We start from the raw sequence: 15195 nt of genomic DNA on the forward strand, positions 1-15195 counted from the left end.
TAGATAATGATAGATTAGTGAAATTTAATAATTACATGTTTTGATAGATTAGAAAATAAAAAGATTTGTTTTATTGGACTCAAAAGGTAAATTAAATTCGAAGACAATCTGACGAACAATGCAAAATGTGAGACTCCAAAAATTAGTGTGTTTTAATTTATTTATTAGTATTTTTATTGTTTATTTTATTTTATTGTTTATTACTCGCTTTTTAGATTTGGGCTTTCTGCGTAGTGGGTTAGGATAGAGTTTTTTTTGTGTTGTGAATTGTTTTGGGCCAAGGGGGTGGAGAACAAGCCCAACATATGGCAAGTGAGCCCAGCCCCTCTTAAACACTGTCGTTTTAACCAAAGGGTGAAAACCCTATCTTATTTAATCTCCCACCTCCTGCGCGTCACACTCCCCAGCCTCTCTCTCCCCTTTCTTCTTCTTGCTGCAGAGAACCCTGCCCACCATCCACCACTTCGCACCGCTGCTACCGCACCTCACCTCGATACCTCCCACCCCACCTCGTACTCTTCCATCTCCCCTGTTGCCCAGATGACTAACACAAGAGGGGGGGTGAATTGAATTGTATTTAAAAAAAATAACAATTTAAATCAAATATATAATATAAAATATAAACAAAATATGAAATAACAATAAATATAAAGAGTAAGGGTAAGAGAGAAGTAAACTCAGTATGTTAACGAGGTTCGGCCCCACTGCCTACGTCCTCGCCTCAAGCTACCCCTTGAGGATTCCCAAATTCACTATTCAACCTCCTTCAGGTGGAGATAGAAACATATTACACCTTTGAACAATACCGTCACAAAGGATCCGTGTAGAACACCCTCTACACTTGCAATCACCTTTCACGTGGTGATTCAACTATTCCCCGTGTAGAATACTTTCTACACGCACAAGGGTTATACACACCATTTTTCTGATACAAAAGCTGATAGTGGGTAGGTTATCAGAAAACACTCCTCAATGAATGAAATAAGAACAATACAGCGCAAACTATATCTCTCAAAATGAACAAGGATTAATGCTCAATGCTTAGAGAAGAGAGAATGAAAGCTTTGAATGAATGTTGTATTCTCTTGGTGTTGTGAATGTGAAGCTCTCAAATGATCTATTTATAGGCATATGAGACTTCATATTCAAATTTAAAAAGATTCACATGTCAAAGACAACATCATTCACTTTTTCAAAAAATTCAAATAAAAGGTTCTTCTTTTTCAATTGTCAAAGACAACATCATTCACTTTTTCAAAAAAATCAAACCTAATCTTTTACTTTTGGCATATGACAAAATGAGCACATTTTTCTTTTCAAAAAATTCAAACCTAATCTTTTACTTTTTGCATATGACAAAATGAGCACACTTTACTTTTCAAATTTTTCAAACAAAATCATCTACCTTTTGTACAAGTCTAAAAAAGCATCAATCACTTTTGAAAATATTCAAATAAAACATGCACATGTGAAAGATGACAATTAATCATCTTTAATATTTTCAAAGTTCAACCCTTTAATCAAGACATGCACATGCAAAAGATGACAATCAATCATCTTTCAAAATTTTCAAATTTAATTTTCAAAAAAATTCATGCACATGTGAAAAATGTATTTTAATATTTTATGATAAAATATTAATTTTGAGCATTAATTCTAATTTCGAATTTTAAGAGATTTACAATATTACTCTATGACTTTAATGTGAACTTGTTTCCTTCTTGCTCATGCTTGGTTCTTTGATGTGCTTGATTTTATTGTGTGAACAACTTGAGTTTGAAACTCTTTTATTCTTTGAAGTCATTTGTTATCATCAAAATCCATGTGTAGATTTATAATCACATGAAACTTAAAACCTTGGGTTCAACATCCTCACAACTCTCCCCACCTCGTCCTCTTCCATCTCCCCACAACTCTCTCTCTCTCTCTCTCTCTCTCTCTCTCATGGAACCCACCATTTGGATAAAAATTAAACAAATGTCTATATTTTGGAATTTGTTGAGTTTCTCTACGGCAAAACGACTCCTTGAATTTGGATAGTAACAACACGGCCATGGTGTGCACAGTATGACCCTTGGGGTTGTAGGTCAACTTGCTTTGCATCTTATTCACTATTACATGTTATTGAGAAAACAAAAAAGTTAACGGAAAGAGAATAAAAACTAACAGAAAAATAAGAAAAAATCACTATAGCAATTAGCTAGCAACTTATATAATAGAATAGATATTCTACATTAATAATGTATTTTACACTTCAATAAGCAAGGTTTAGAATAAATCTTTTTGTTTGAATTTGCTTCAACCTTAACTATCAAATTAAGTGTTTTTGAGTTCAAGGAGTAAGTGCATGTTTGGGATTATGGTAGGAAATATAGTTTATAACTTTAAGACTTATAACTTATAATTTAAGTAATAAGTTCTACTCTTAAAAAGTTATTTACTGTTTGGTAATCATATATTTAAAACACTTTCAAACATGTTACGTTTATTTGGAAACAGAAAGTATTTTCTGAGGTAGAAATGACGATTATTTGAATTTTTAAAGATTATGATCAGAAAATTTGAAAGTTGTAATTATCGTAAACTTGTATGAATATTTTCGTTCATTGACAGTCTTTCTAAAATTTGAATTATATTCCGCATTATCCAGAAAAGTACTTTTAAGAAAAAGTATCAAAATTCTCAAACTTACTTTTTAGCTTATTTGAGATTAAAAGTGTTTTAATATGCAACACTCAAACGACCTAATGTTTTCATTAAAGAACTTTTAAGAATATTTAAGTACTTTTTAAGACTCCTAACGCAATCCCAAACAGGCCCTAAGAGATGTTATTCTTGTGGGATCAAGGATAGGTGTTTATGCAATAATTACAAGTATTGTGTAGCAAGCATATATATTAATAATTTATTTTGTGTTTAAATAAATAGGCTTGACAATGAATTTTTTTTTCCTCTCCTACATGTGCTAAATTCAAATACTTTTCAATTTTAAATCTTTAACTTTTTCATTTAATCATTACAATTTTTCTAAACTTCTAAACAAAATATAAAACAGCAACTAAAAAATTTCAAATTCCAAAGTAAAAATTATATTTTAACAATATTTTAACTTTATAATATTTTATTCAATTTGTTTTCTTTCATTTTCCAATATCTCTTAAAATATCTTAACTCAAATCGTGTTATTACTATTTACAGATTTTTTTATCTCATCTTAATATCTAAATGATTAACCACCAATTAACTAAGGTTGAGTTCTAGGAGTAAAAGATCATATTCTTGTAGAATGAAGGATGTGTGTTTATACAAAGAGATGCCGATAAATCAAGTTCTGATCAAACACATGAATCTACATGTTCTAGCTGTCCATCTCTTTAAAATCCGTTTTGTAATTCTTTGAACAAATGTGAAGCCTTATGCATTGTGTGTCTCTTCCTTAGAATCCCATTGTGCAATTCCTCACACCATGGTTCCATGAAAAATATTTATTTATTTTTTATATTTTTATTTTCTTTTTATCCACATAAATTTCAAAATTTTATCCTCTTTGAATCAAATACTTAAAAAACTCTTTATCTTTCAATATAACATTTTAGACAAATTAAAATTCCGATCAACAGTACTTAAATTATCACGTATAAACAACCCAATAATAATAATAATAATAATAGTAGTAGTAGTAGTAGTAGTAGTAGTAGTAGTAGTTTTAAGAATCCAAACATCAAATTACTCTTAGAAATAAGGAAATTTTAGTATTTATTGTCTACTTAAAACTCATAAAATCCTTAGAGTAAATCTAGTATTTTTTTGAAATCTACGAGGGGCTCTACATTTCCAAATGCGAAGGTCATTGCTTTGGTCCTATTGTAGGGGTGTCAATATATGACACGGTAAACCAAACATGAATACGACATAAAATTAGCTGGTTTGGTTTTGATGTTAATGGGTTCAGGTTGGAACAAGTTAATCTGTTAAGACATAATTTATAAACAAACTAATAATGGGTCATCCTGTTTAACACGAAGTCAATTTGTATTGACTTCGTTTAGAATTTATTTCAAAATTAAATATTTTTTATTGTTAAGTTGTAATATTGGTATTTCTCAATATGCTTATATTTTTATTGTTGAAAATGTAATTTTAGACCTATATGCTCATATTTGTTATTATATGATTTGTAATATTGGTCTTATTATATGTTAAAATTTTAAAAATATTACTACATATTTTTCAAGATATTGTGGTTATTAATAAATGTAAATTTTAATTTTTATATAAAATTATGTTAATTAGGTCAAATGAATTGTGTTGTAGTTTAGCCTATTTACATGAAACAAATAGGTTTAAATAAGTTGTGTCGTGTTAATATATTTTTAATTAAATATTAAACGGTTCAAAACAGATAACACAACACAACCTATTATCCAACTGAGTTGGGTTTGGGTTTGGATTTAGAAGTTTGATAACTTTAGCTAAATAGATTGAGTTTGAGTTAACCTATATAATCTAATGTTCTTGACTTGATACGAACTTAACTCGAAAACACAATTTACCACCCCTATCTTATTGGCCACAAATCGATTCTGTGTTCAAAATTTACAATGAGCAGCTTCAGAGGAAGAAAAGGGACCGGGAGGGAGACACTTTGGAAATGAGAGAAAATCTAATACTTCTTCTCAGCACGTAGTGAAAATAATTATAAGATAATGTGTTGACCTTCTATTGGATGGCGTCAAGATCTTATTTACACTGCATCCGTTTTTAAGATTTTCTTAAAAAAAAGATAAATATAAATATTCTAAATGTTGCTTGTTAAGTGAGAATCTTGGCACAATAATCATTTCAAATTTGTAATTTTTCTTTTCTAAATCAAATTTTGGTGTAAAAGAGTCTCTGGCTCATATTTATTATAATTAATAATACATATGCAACATTTTTTACAACACATTTTATAACTATGTTTTAAAATAGAGTACTTTTATAAAATAATATTACTTTTACAAGATGTTTTATAAAAATACATTTCATTTTAAAACACAGTTGTAAAATGTATTATAAAAAGTATTGCATATTTATCTATTTCCATTTATTATTGGATATGGACATTCTATGCTTAGGGAAATAAAAAGCCTTCTTTTAATATATTGGTCCCTGCATATGAGTTATGCTTTATGAAAAAATGTTTCATCCACAAATAAATATAAAAATAAATTCACAAACTAAGTATCTTGGATATAAAAATAAATGTTTATTTATTTCCATTTATTATTGGATAAGTAAAAAGCTCCGACAGGGCAGGGCAGGGCAGGGCAGGGCAGGGCCATGTTGGGGAACGGAGGCAGGGCAGGGCCCAAAAATGGGGGGCGGGGGTAGAAGCCCCACGCTGTGATAAAATGTGAGTACCAATAGCCCATATTTCATAAATACCTACTAATACCTAATAAATGTGAGTACCAATTGTCCACCAACAATTTGCAGCTGAACCAATTAAGGAATAATGCAAACTTGCGGTAGGTATCAAGAAAACTGGCGATCCATCGCGAGAAAATATGTAGATGCAACTCAATTTTATCAAATCCAAACCTCATCCGATCATCTCCAACTACATTTGGGAAGTTTCATGAACATCAAAATATGCATCAAAATATACAACACAGGCTACAACTCTTTCTACAATCAACCAGAGAGCATGCAAAAGTTAATCTTTCTACAACGCAGACACTAACTAATTCCTGCCCCTCCAAAAAAGTATCGACTATTTCAATCCCTCTACCAAGCTATTTAAAACCATATTAGCATGTGAAAGTGAACATTTGATTAAATGTGCCCATGTCTATATACTAGGTTCTGTAGTTATACATCAAACACATACTAGTGCAGTGTATCATACCTTCATGTTAGAAACTTGGAAAACAACTCAAAAACCATAACTTATAGTAAATTAAGAATATCAAATTAAGAAAACATCATTAACATACGGAACTAAACCGCAAAAGGTAGTTCTCCAGAAAAATGGATGAAATGGTTACTACTATGCAGTAATCACTGCTGGAGAAAGAGCAGATATACGTTCTAGAGTTCTGCTAATTAAAAACCAACATCAAAACCAATTAATCTGTTCTTCTTCATTTTTATTCTTGTTTCTTCTCTTTTGCTCATTTCAGCCTCATTATCACCTTCACCAGCACCAGTAAAAAAGCCCGTGGGCGATGCAGCACTACCATCCTAGCCTCCTTTCCTTTTTCTCATCATAAGGTCCAACCATTCTCCTTCGATTTGTGGGCTACATTAGCTTTGTAGAGGAAGCATTGCTGCAGGAATTTCAAGGCTGTGGTCAAGCTATAGGCACAGGAGGTGAAGTGTGGTGAGAGAAAATGAAACTTGAAAGAGGGATATTTATGCTCTCGGATAAAAAAAAAATTGAAACCCACTCAAGAATTGAAAAAAAATTACAAAAGCTATCTAGCAAAATCTGTGATCATTAGCATAATGAATTTGCAGAAGAAACCAATAGAACAGCAAAGGTAAACTCAACTTAATCAAGTTGAAACAGAACTACAAGTCTCCAACTAGATTTGAGATGTTTATCTTCTCACGACTTCAAGGCTGGGAAAGATTATTAACACCACAAAGGGCACGGATGGCTCTATGTAAAGCTAACATTCTGATGGCGAGTCGGCGACTAACACTTGGAAACTAGGCTAGCCAATAAATGTTAAGAGGCACATAATCAAGCCTAATTTTCATTTCAGATGCTACTAACCTATTTCATTCTTAAACAAGATGATTTCAAAACCATATAACTCCAACATTGACTAAAAGTCCCAATATCCCCAGACCACTACATTTAATTCCATAGAAAAAATCACAAACGTTATTAGCACATAGTCAAAGTTAGAAAAGAATCGACAAAATGTTAACAATAACAAATTAACAAACCTAAATGAGATAAAGAAAATAGCCTGCATGCAAATAGCAACAGTTCTTTTCTGGGGGGCGGGGGAGGGGATAATTCATGCAAAGAGAAACGATGAAAAGCAGTTACAGGAAATGCATCAAAAAGTTACACAAAACTATAAAGGACTCATTGCAGATGAATGACAAACAGATAGGGCTACATTCAAGAGTTCTACCAGATAGAGACCAAAATCATAATCCTTTCTACTCTTCCTCGGCATCTTTATGCTTCTTTTTCTTCTTTTTCTTCTTCTCACTCACACTAGCCTCACCATCACTAGCACCATTAGTAATGCCAGTAAGCGCTGCAGCCCCACCATCCTCGGCCTCTTTCTTCTTCTTCTTTTTTTTCTTCTTCTCAGATTTGTCTGCTTCAGGTGAACCAGCCTCAACCTTATCTCCGTGATCCTTTTTCTTCTCCTTCTTCTCCTTTTCGTCACCTAAAGCCTCTGCATCGCCATCCTCTTTATCCTTCTTTTTCTTTTTCTTCTTCTCTTTCTTTTCAACTTCAACCTCTGCCTCTTCTTCCTTGACCTTCTTAACCTTCACTCCCTCTTCCTTCTGAATCTCTGTAACTTCAGCAACTTTAGCTTTCTTCGAAGGAAGGGGAACAGGGGTATTGGTGCTTTCATCCAGCTTCCGTTTACGCCCCTCCCCATCATCATCATCCTTACTTTTATTCTTCTCTTTCTTTTCCTTCACTACAGCAGGTTCTGTAGCAGCTGCAAGGCCTGCAACCACAGAATCCCCACCAGTGGGTAAAACTAGGTTCCTCATCCATTCTTGAGGGGTATTGTCATTTGGCTTCCCATGTTTATCCAACTTCCCATCCGCTATCAGTTTCTTTTTCATCGATGCCCTCGGCCCCAACCCCCACTTCCTTGGGTACATATCCCGATCCATCACTACCCTCTTAATCCTTGCGACAACACCATGATCACAAGTTGCCATCACCGCAGTTGTCATCTCTGCAATACCCAATGCAATTGCTTCTCCTTTGGTAGTCATGAGCACAAGTTCCTCTCCAACCTCAATATCATTCTCAAACCTCAACAACCCCGGAATCATCAACTTCGCACCATAACAAATAGCATTCACAGCAGAATCCTTCACAACCAACCTCTTATAACTCGTCAAAATCACTTCGAGCGGCATAATCACCCTCCTCAAATAGGTCTCATCCCTATAATTATCGTAAATCCATTGTGCATCCAACACATCATGCATGGTAACCATGTTATCCTTCTCACCCAAAATCCCCGACCTTACCCTACGCAGCTCCTGCATATGCCCTCCAACTCCAAGAATCAGACCCAAATGCACACACATCGTTCGCACATAAGTCCCCGCCTCACAAGAAATCCAGAAAACCACCAAATGCTTATCAGCGTCATACTCAAGAAGCTTACTTTCATATATAGTCCTAATCCTGAGCTGCCTCTTCACCGCAGAAATCAAAGGCGGCCTCTGGAAAACAGCTCCAGTGAGGGTTTCGAGTGCCCGAGCAACCTTAGACACATCGGGTACTGCAGAATGCAACCTAGCAATACAAACATACTCTTTCCCAGCGCCTTGTTGCGATTTGACGAGTCTAGTGGCACGATCAATGCAAACAATCAGGTTCCCAGTGACTTTGGGATCGAGGGTACCGCTGTGACCCGTTTTTTCGACCTTGAGGATCCGTTTGATCCAGGCAACTACCTCATGTGAAGATGGGTTAGCGGGTTTATCAAGATTTAGAATACCGTACCTGATATACTGTTCGAGAGGACGCTTGAGAGGGGAGTAGCCGGAGGGGAGAGGAGTGTAGTGTCCGGTACGAACGTTGAGGCGGTCGTAGTTTTTTAGAAGAATGGGCCATTGAGAGGTATCAATGGAGGGAGTGAAGCTCTGGGGCTTGATCATGAAGTCCCCAGAGTCGGAGCCCTTCTGAGTGGGCTCCGAACCCAGAGAGGAGAGTGGCTCGGGTATGACGACCGGGGTCTCATCCTTGGAGCGGTGCTTCTTCTTTTTCTTCTCCGAGCGAGAAAGCTCTATCTCGGACATGGCTCGGCAGAGGTACTGTGAGTAGAGCGGCTGGTTTCTCCACTAGGGTTTTAGTGTAGGCGATTGAAATGTGGGGGTTTTGGAAGAAAATGGGGATTTTATAACCAGCTTTTTAATTTATTTTAGGGACTATTTATCAGGTCCGGTACGGTCTATTTTTAAAGAATTAAAAATATAACAATAATTCTATTTTAAAATTTAAATTTTAAATCTTAAAAATTAAATTATGACAATATAATTTATAAATAACTTTTTGTGTAAAAAAATTTAAATAATATTATTCATAAAAAATAAACTAAAAATATTTTCTGCACATTGTAAAATTTTAATAATTATAAATTAAAATTATATCATTTATATCGGGAAAATACTTAATAAATTTTTTATGAAAATATTCAATAATTTTTGTGATGTATAGCAGTATAGGGATTAGAAATAGAAATAAATATTGGATGGCTGGGCTGAACTGTAACTTCCATTTACAATTTAGACTTAATTGAAATTAATTTAATTCAATCTAATTTTACGATAAATTTAACATCTAAATATTAAATTTTCAAATTATTCAACTGATCTAAATTTAAAACTTTTTTACACATATAACTTATAACTTTTTTTTATTTTTTATAAATATATCTAAATTTATTTTAAATAAATTTTATAAAATTTATTATACCATTTCAATTTATTATAATTTATAAAAAATTCAATTCATATTAACTTAACTCAATGTCCAAACGGGAGATAAAATGCCGATTGAGAAATTTGGGTCGGGTTATAGGTTAATTAAAAAAAAATAAAAAAGGAAGAAGAAGAAAATTGCTGCTCAGAGATGACCAATGGTCCATATCAATCAAGCCCAGTTTCAGATAGTAAGGCCCACTTTCAAATGATAAAGCCCACTTGCAAAAGCAGAAATATCAATTACATCTTTTGGGTCAAATGGGGGTGAGAGCTTTAGCAGCTTCCCAAACACTGGACTCATCACTCACCTTCAAGAAATACTCCAGTCATCTTAATTTTTGGGCCTCAAAATCTGAAAGAATAGCAGCCTCCCTTTTTAAGCGATCGTAGGAAATGCTCTTAGCATAATAATTGCTTGTCTGAGATTGTTGCAGAATGAAAAAGGCTGAGACTGTTTGCTGTTTAGTGCTATTAGTGCTGGAGTTTTTTAAGGGAGCGCTTGGGAGGCGGATTAGGTGAAAAATATAATTTTACACCATCTAATTATAGTTTAACACGTATGTATTTTAAAAAGTGTAAAATAAAATTGATTGTAGAGAAAAAATAAAATTAGTTGAAGTGTTTCTCTCCTTCTCCTGATTTCGGTTTCTCCCCTCCCCTTTGTATCTTCTTTCACCCCCCCCCCCCCAACTCTCTCTCTCTCGCCCCTCAATGTCTTATTTTCGACCCTGATTCTCGGCTCCCCTATATCACTCTCGCTCTTCTCAGGCCGAAGTAAGGAAGCTCACCCTTCAATCAATCTCCCTCGCATCTTTCACTGAATCATAGGGACATGCATTAAGCCTAGCCATGGCTGCCAGATGTTGCAACCTATGCTCATGGAGCACATTTTTATGCATATATATTAAAAAAGATGTGAATTGAGAGGGGTTAAGAAAAATAAGTGAGTGTTCATTTTGACTAATATTCACGGGACCCATATCGCCTAGTAACTAATTATTTATTAACAATGGAGCTTGACTTCATTGAAAAGCATTGACAATTTAAGATTTTACAAAGATGAATTACTGGAGATGAGAGAGAGAGTGAAAGGAAAAGGTAACCCAAAAAAAAAACAATAGAAAAAAGAAAAACAAAAAGAGAGGATTATGGGAGGATATTGGGGAAGGAGACAGAATAGAGGATAATATTATACAATCATATCCATGGTAAACAAAATGAAAAGCTTACGTGTTTTTTTTCTATTGGATGGTGTAAGCTTCTACTTTACACCCTAGCCGGTTTGAAGCTTTTCCCTTTTGTTAAAGAGAATAATTTATTGTGAGTTGAACTGATCTTTCCCAAATAACACCCTCTAATGGAGGTGTGACACTTAGATATCACATATTAGCAACCATATGACCGCACTGGAGAGGGACAAAAAAACAAAAGCTAACCAAAAAAAAAAAAAAAAGCAAAAAGAGAGGATTGTGGGAGGATTTTGGGGAAGGAGATAGAACAGAGGATAATATTATGCAGTCATACTCATGGTAAACAAAATGAAAAGCTTACGTGTTTTTTTTTTTTTTTTTTCTCTATTGGATGGTGTAAACTTCTACTTAATACCCTAGCTGGTTTGAAACTTTTCCCTTTTGTTAAAGAGAATAACTTATCATGAGTTGAACCGATCTTTCCCAAATAACACCCTCTAATGGAGGTGTGACACGTAGATATCACATATTAGCAACCATATGACCTTACTGTAGAGGGATAACAAATTTTCACTCTCGTCGAGCAAAACTCTCGAGAATCGATCTCTCATTATATATCAATTGATGTGTTTAACTGTAACATCTACTATACGCTGGCATGCCTAGTTTGCTCTCATTCATTACTTGCCTATATTCAAGTGTAGGTTGCAGCTTATAGGATGAGAATGTTTGAAAACCACCACACCTTGCGTTGGTGAGTCTATTGCATTATACAGTTGTATTTACACATCTATGTATGGAAATTACATGTAGATATTGATTACAAATGAATGAAAAGAATCAAGTAAATAAATAGAAAGAATTAAACTACACTAATCACGGGTCAATGAATTCTATAATAGGAAAGCCTTATATTAAGGCAAGGGATCTTTATCCTCAATACCCCCAGGCAAGCTAAGCATCAGTTTGGATTAGATGTGAAGCTTAGATTGAAAAAATTTAAAGAGAGGTCTGGATACACTTTTGGTGAAGATGTCCGCAACTTGCAAATGAGAGGGCACATATTGAGTGCAAAGTTTGTCGGGGACAACAAGTTTACAAAGAAAGTGATAGTCTAACTCAAAATGCTTTGCTTGCTTGTTAGAAACTAGATTGGAGCTCAGGAAGATTGTACTTTTATTGTCGCATAGTAAAAGAGACCATTGTAGAAAGGAAACTTTAAGATCACGAAAGAGGTGTGTGAGCTAGAGAATTTCAACGGCAGTGAGAGCTAGGGCATGTATAGTCCTCAGATTCACAATTGGAGTGAGAGATAGTGATTGTTTCTTGGCACTCCAAGAGACCAAATTGTCACCAAGATAAATGGAATAGCCCGACGTAGAGTGATAAGTATTAGGGCATCTTACTGAATCTACATCCGAGTAGGCAACTAAAGTACCAGGAATAGCAGATGGATGGAAAGTAAGTCCAAAGTGTAGTGTGCCCTTAACATAGCTAGGAATGCGTTTGACAGCTTTGAAGTGAGCTTCAGTCGAAGAGTGTAGAAATTGACTGACTGAATTGACAGCATGAGCAATATCAGGACATGTAATTGTCAAGTATTGGAGAGCACCCACAAGCGACCTGTAAAGTGTAGAGTTCAAGAACAGAGGACCATCAGTAGATAGATGTTGAGAAACAACCATGGGAGTGTGGAGCTGTTTGCTGTCAAGTAACTGAGCTCGTGCAAGAATGTCTCATGCATATTTTAGCTAACTGATAAAGAGATCATTAGTAGTGGATGTAGCTTCAAGACCAAGGAAGTAGCTGAGAGAGCCCAGATCCTTAGTGGCAAACTCAGAATTCAGCTTACGAGTAAAGCTGTCAAGAAGAGAGGAGTTGTTGCCTATGAAAATGATGTCATCAACATAGAGAAGGAAATAGATCATGTCATTCTACTTGTGGAAGACAAAAAGTGATGTGTCTGCACGACTGTAATAAAAACCAAGTTGAATGAGAAAGGAGTTGAAGCGCTGAAACCAGGCGCGAGGAGCTTGCTTGAGACCATAAAAAGCTTTCTTCAGTTGACAAACATGATTAGGAAAGCGAAGGTCAATGTACCCCGAGGGCTACTCTATATAAACATCTTCAATGAGATGGCCATTGAAAAATACATTTTTGACATCAAGTTGACAGATGGGCCATTTGTTGGTCTATGGCAAGAGAAAGTACAGTACGAACAATAGTAACCTTGATGATAGGGCTAAAAATGTCAGTATAGTCAAGACTAGGTATCTGTGTGTAGCCCTTGGCAACAAGACGGGCTTTGAAATACTCGATGGAACCATTAGATAGATATTTGGTCCGAAACACCCATTTAGAACCCACAATGTTGGTGTTTGTGAGCCGAGGAACCAAAATTCAAGTGCGATTGTTTTGCAAGGTGGGAACTTCTTCATCCATGGCAGCAACCCAAGCAAGATTCTTAGCAGGGGATTTGAATCCTTTGGGTTCAATGGATGCAAGGAGAACAATAAGAAGTCCAGAGGAAACCACAAAACTAAGATGTGCTGAGTGACGAGTTTTGAAAATACCAACTTTGGCTCGTGTAAGTATAGGATGAGAACCCAATGGAGCAGTGACAATGGAAGGTCGAGCAATGATAGGTGACTCAATAGTGGGCTCGAGAGGAGCCAATGAACGATCCTCTACAAGAAGCGGCAAAGATGGACCTGCATGCGAATGAGAGACCTGCAAAGACTCATCCATATGATCAGTACAAATAATACACGAGGTGTATCCAGATTGGGGAATTTGTCGAGAAAGTGGTGCAGGGGAAGACACAGGTAGCTCTATATGGGTAAGACTAGATTCTAGGACATTTGAAATTTGAAGGGATGAGACGGGTTGAGCCTAAGAGGTATGATGAGAGGGAAAGTGGTTCTCATCAAATTGAGCATAAGCATGGCGGGTAATATAAAGTCTAGAGGTGGTGGGATCAAGACAACGAAATCCTTTGTAAGAGGAACTGTAACCCATGAAGATTCATGGAATACTGCACGGAGAAAATTTATTAGTCATGTAATCATGTAAACATGGATAAACACGGCAACCATAGGGATGAAAATTTTCATAATTGGGAGAGGAACCATAAAGGAGCTCAAAGAGGGACATACCTTCGAGAAGCGGTGTGGGCAAACGGTTAATGATGTAAGCTACAGTGCTAAATGGGTCAACCCAGAAAAGAGTAGGTATGTGAGAAAGGAAAGGAAGAGTGAGACACAAGGGCAAAACTAGTTATAAGCTAGGGTAAATAATTATACTTTTTCATTATATCATTAAAACTGCCACCCCAAGCTTCCAAAACTAAAATTGTGCCCCCCTAACAAAAATCTTATTACTCTCGTAACGGTAAGCCCACTCTTAGCTTTTCACTTCACCTCACCTGATACATAAATCTTACATTGCTCTTACCAATAAAGTACAAACCTCGAAAATGAAACGCTCAAAGTCTCTTACAAAATTCATTGGAATCTGTAGTGCAGTACCCATTAATATTAGATAGATAACACATCACAACGAGAGAGAGAGAGAGAGAGAGAGAGAGAGAGAGAGAGAGAGAGAGAGAGAGAGAGAGAGAGAGAGAGAGAGAGAGAGAGAGAGAGAGAGAGAGAGAGAGGAGAGAGAGATTAATGTAAATTTCTTTTCATTTCTTAAGCAGAGAGCAAAAGCATTTCAACATTTCGTAATCCTCCAACTACTTTATACATTATCGCCTCGCTGCTAAGCCTTCTCAATCAAGGTGAGTGTTCTACTTGCTGCTCGCAAGTTTTGATTTCCTATAGTTTTTTTTTTTTTTAATCGATTTGCTTGTTTGGGTTTGGTTCTTTTGGTTTTTCAATTATGGGTTGTTTTTAGCTTGAGCTAGTTGTCATTACTGAAGATATATACATCTAAATCTCTAATTCTAGTGTGTTTAAATCTATGTTTATATAGTAAGTTTGATCATTATCTTTATTTTTATCTCTTAGCAGATGAATTACTATTTTAGTTTGTTAATCCTAAATGTTTTAGACTGGGTAAAATATTTGCACAGTCTTTGGTTCCTCATCATAAAAAATCCTAAATTCCTTAGAAGATTATTATTAAGGGCTTTTTTTTTTCTTGGTAGTTGAGAGTTTTTTTATTTGTTTTGCTTATGGAACCTAAATTGGTATGATTTTTTTACTTTCTCTTATTCATATTCTTAATTATTCGTTGTTGATCAGGGAAATGATTTGTAGTGAACATTGAACTTTGGAAATGCTAGCTTGTTTGTTCTTTTATTTTGATTATAATA

The 15195-nt window shown here is 35.1% G+C and overlaps 2 protein-coding genes across 3 annotated transcripts; both read right to left on the minus strand.

Annotated features, from left to right (window-relative positions):
• Positions 1-5922: 5922 nt before the first annotated feature.
• On the minus strand, positions 5923-9092 carry LOC122276244 (H/ACA ribonucleoprotein complex subunit 4). 2 transcript variants are annotated; one of them, XM_043085821.1, is made up of 2 exons: positions 7134-9092; positions 5923-6311 (listed from the first exon to the last, which is right to left on the minus strand). In XM_043085821.1, the coding sequence occupies exon 1, from the start codon at positions 9001-9003 to the stop codon at positions 7162-7164; it is 1842 nt and encodes a 613-aa protein (XP_042941755.1). In that variant the 5' UTR covers positions 9004-9092; the 3' UTR covers positions 5923-6311; positions 7134-7161. The 2 variants fall into 2 exon arrangements, with proteins under 2 accessions (XP_042941755.1, XP_042941756.1); XM_043085822.1 differs by having other exon boundaries at positions 5923-6339.
• Positions 9093-12121: 3029 nt separating this feature from the next.
• On the minus strand, positions 12122-12562 carry LOC122277071 (uncharacterized mitochondrial protein AtMg00810-like). Its single transcript, XM_043086958.1, has one exon. The coding sequence runs from the start codon at positions 12560-12562 to the stop codon at positions 12122-12124; it is 441 nt and encodes a 146-aa protein (XP_042942892.1).
• Positions 12563-15195: the final 2633 nt, after the last annotated feature.

Source organism: Carya illinoinensis, chromosome 9 (assembly GCF_018687715.1).
Source record: "Carya illinoinensis cultivar Pawnee chromosome 9, C.illinoinensisPawnee_v1, whole genome shotgun sequence".
NCBI classification, from domain to species: Eukaryota; Viridiplantae; Streptophyta; class Magnoliopsida; order Fagales; family Juglandaceae; genus Carya; species Carya illinoinensis.

Coding starts and splice junctions, on each gene's coding strand:
- LOC122276244 (XM_043085821.1), bottom strand. CDS start 9,003: ATGTCCGAGATAGAGCTTTCTCGCTCGGAGAAGAAAAAGAAGAAGCAC.
- LOC122277071 (XM_043086958.1), bottom strand. CDS start 12,562: ATGGTTGTTTCTCAACATCTATCTACTGATGGTCCTCTGTTCTTGAAC.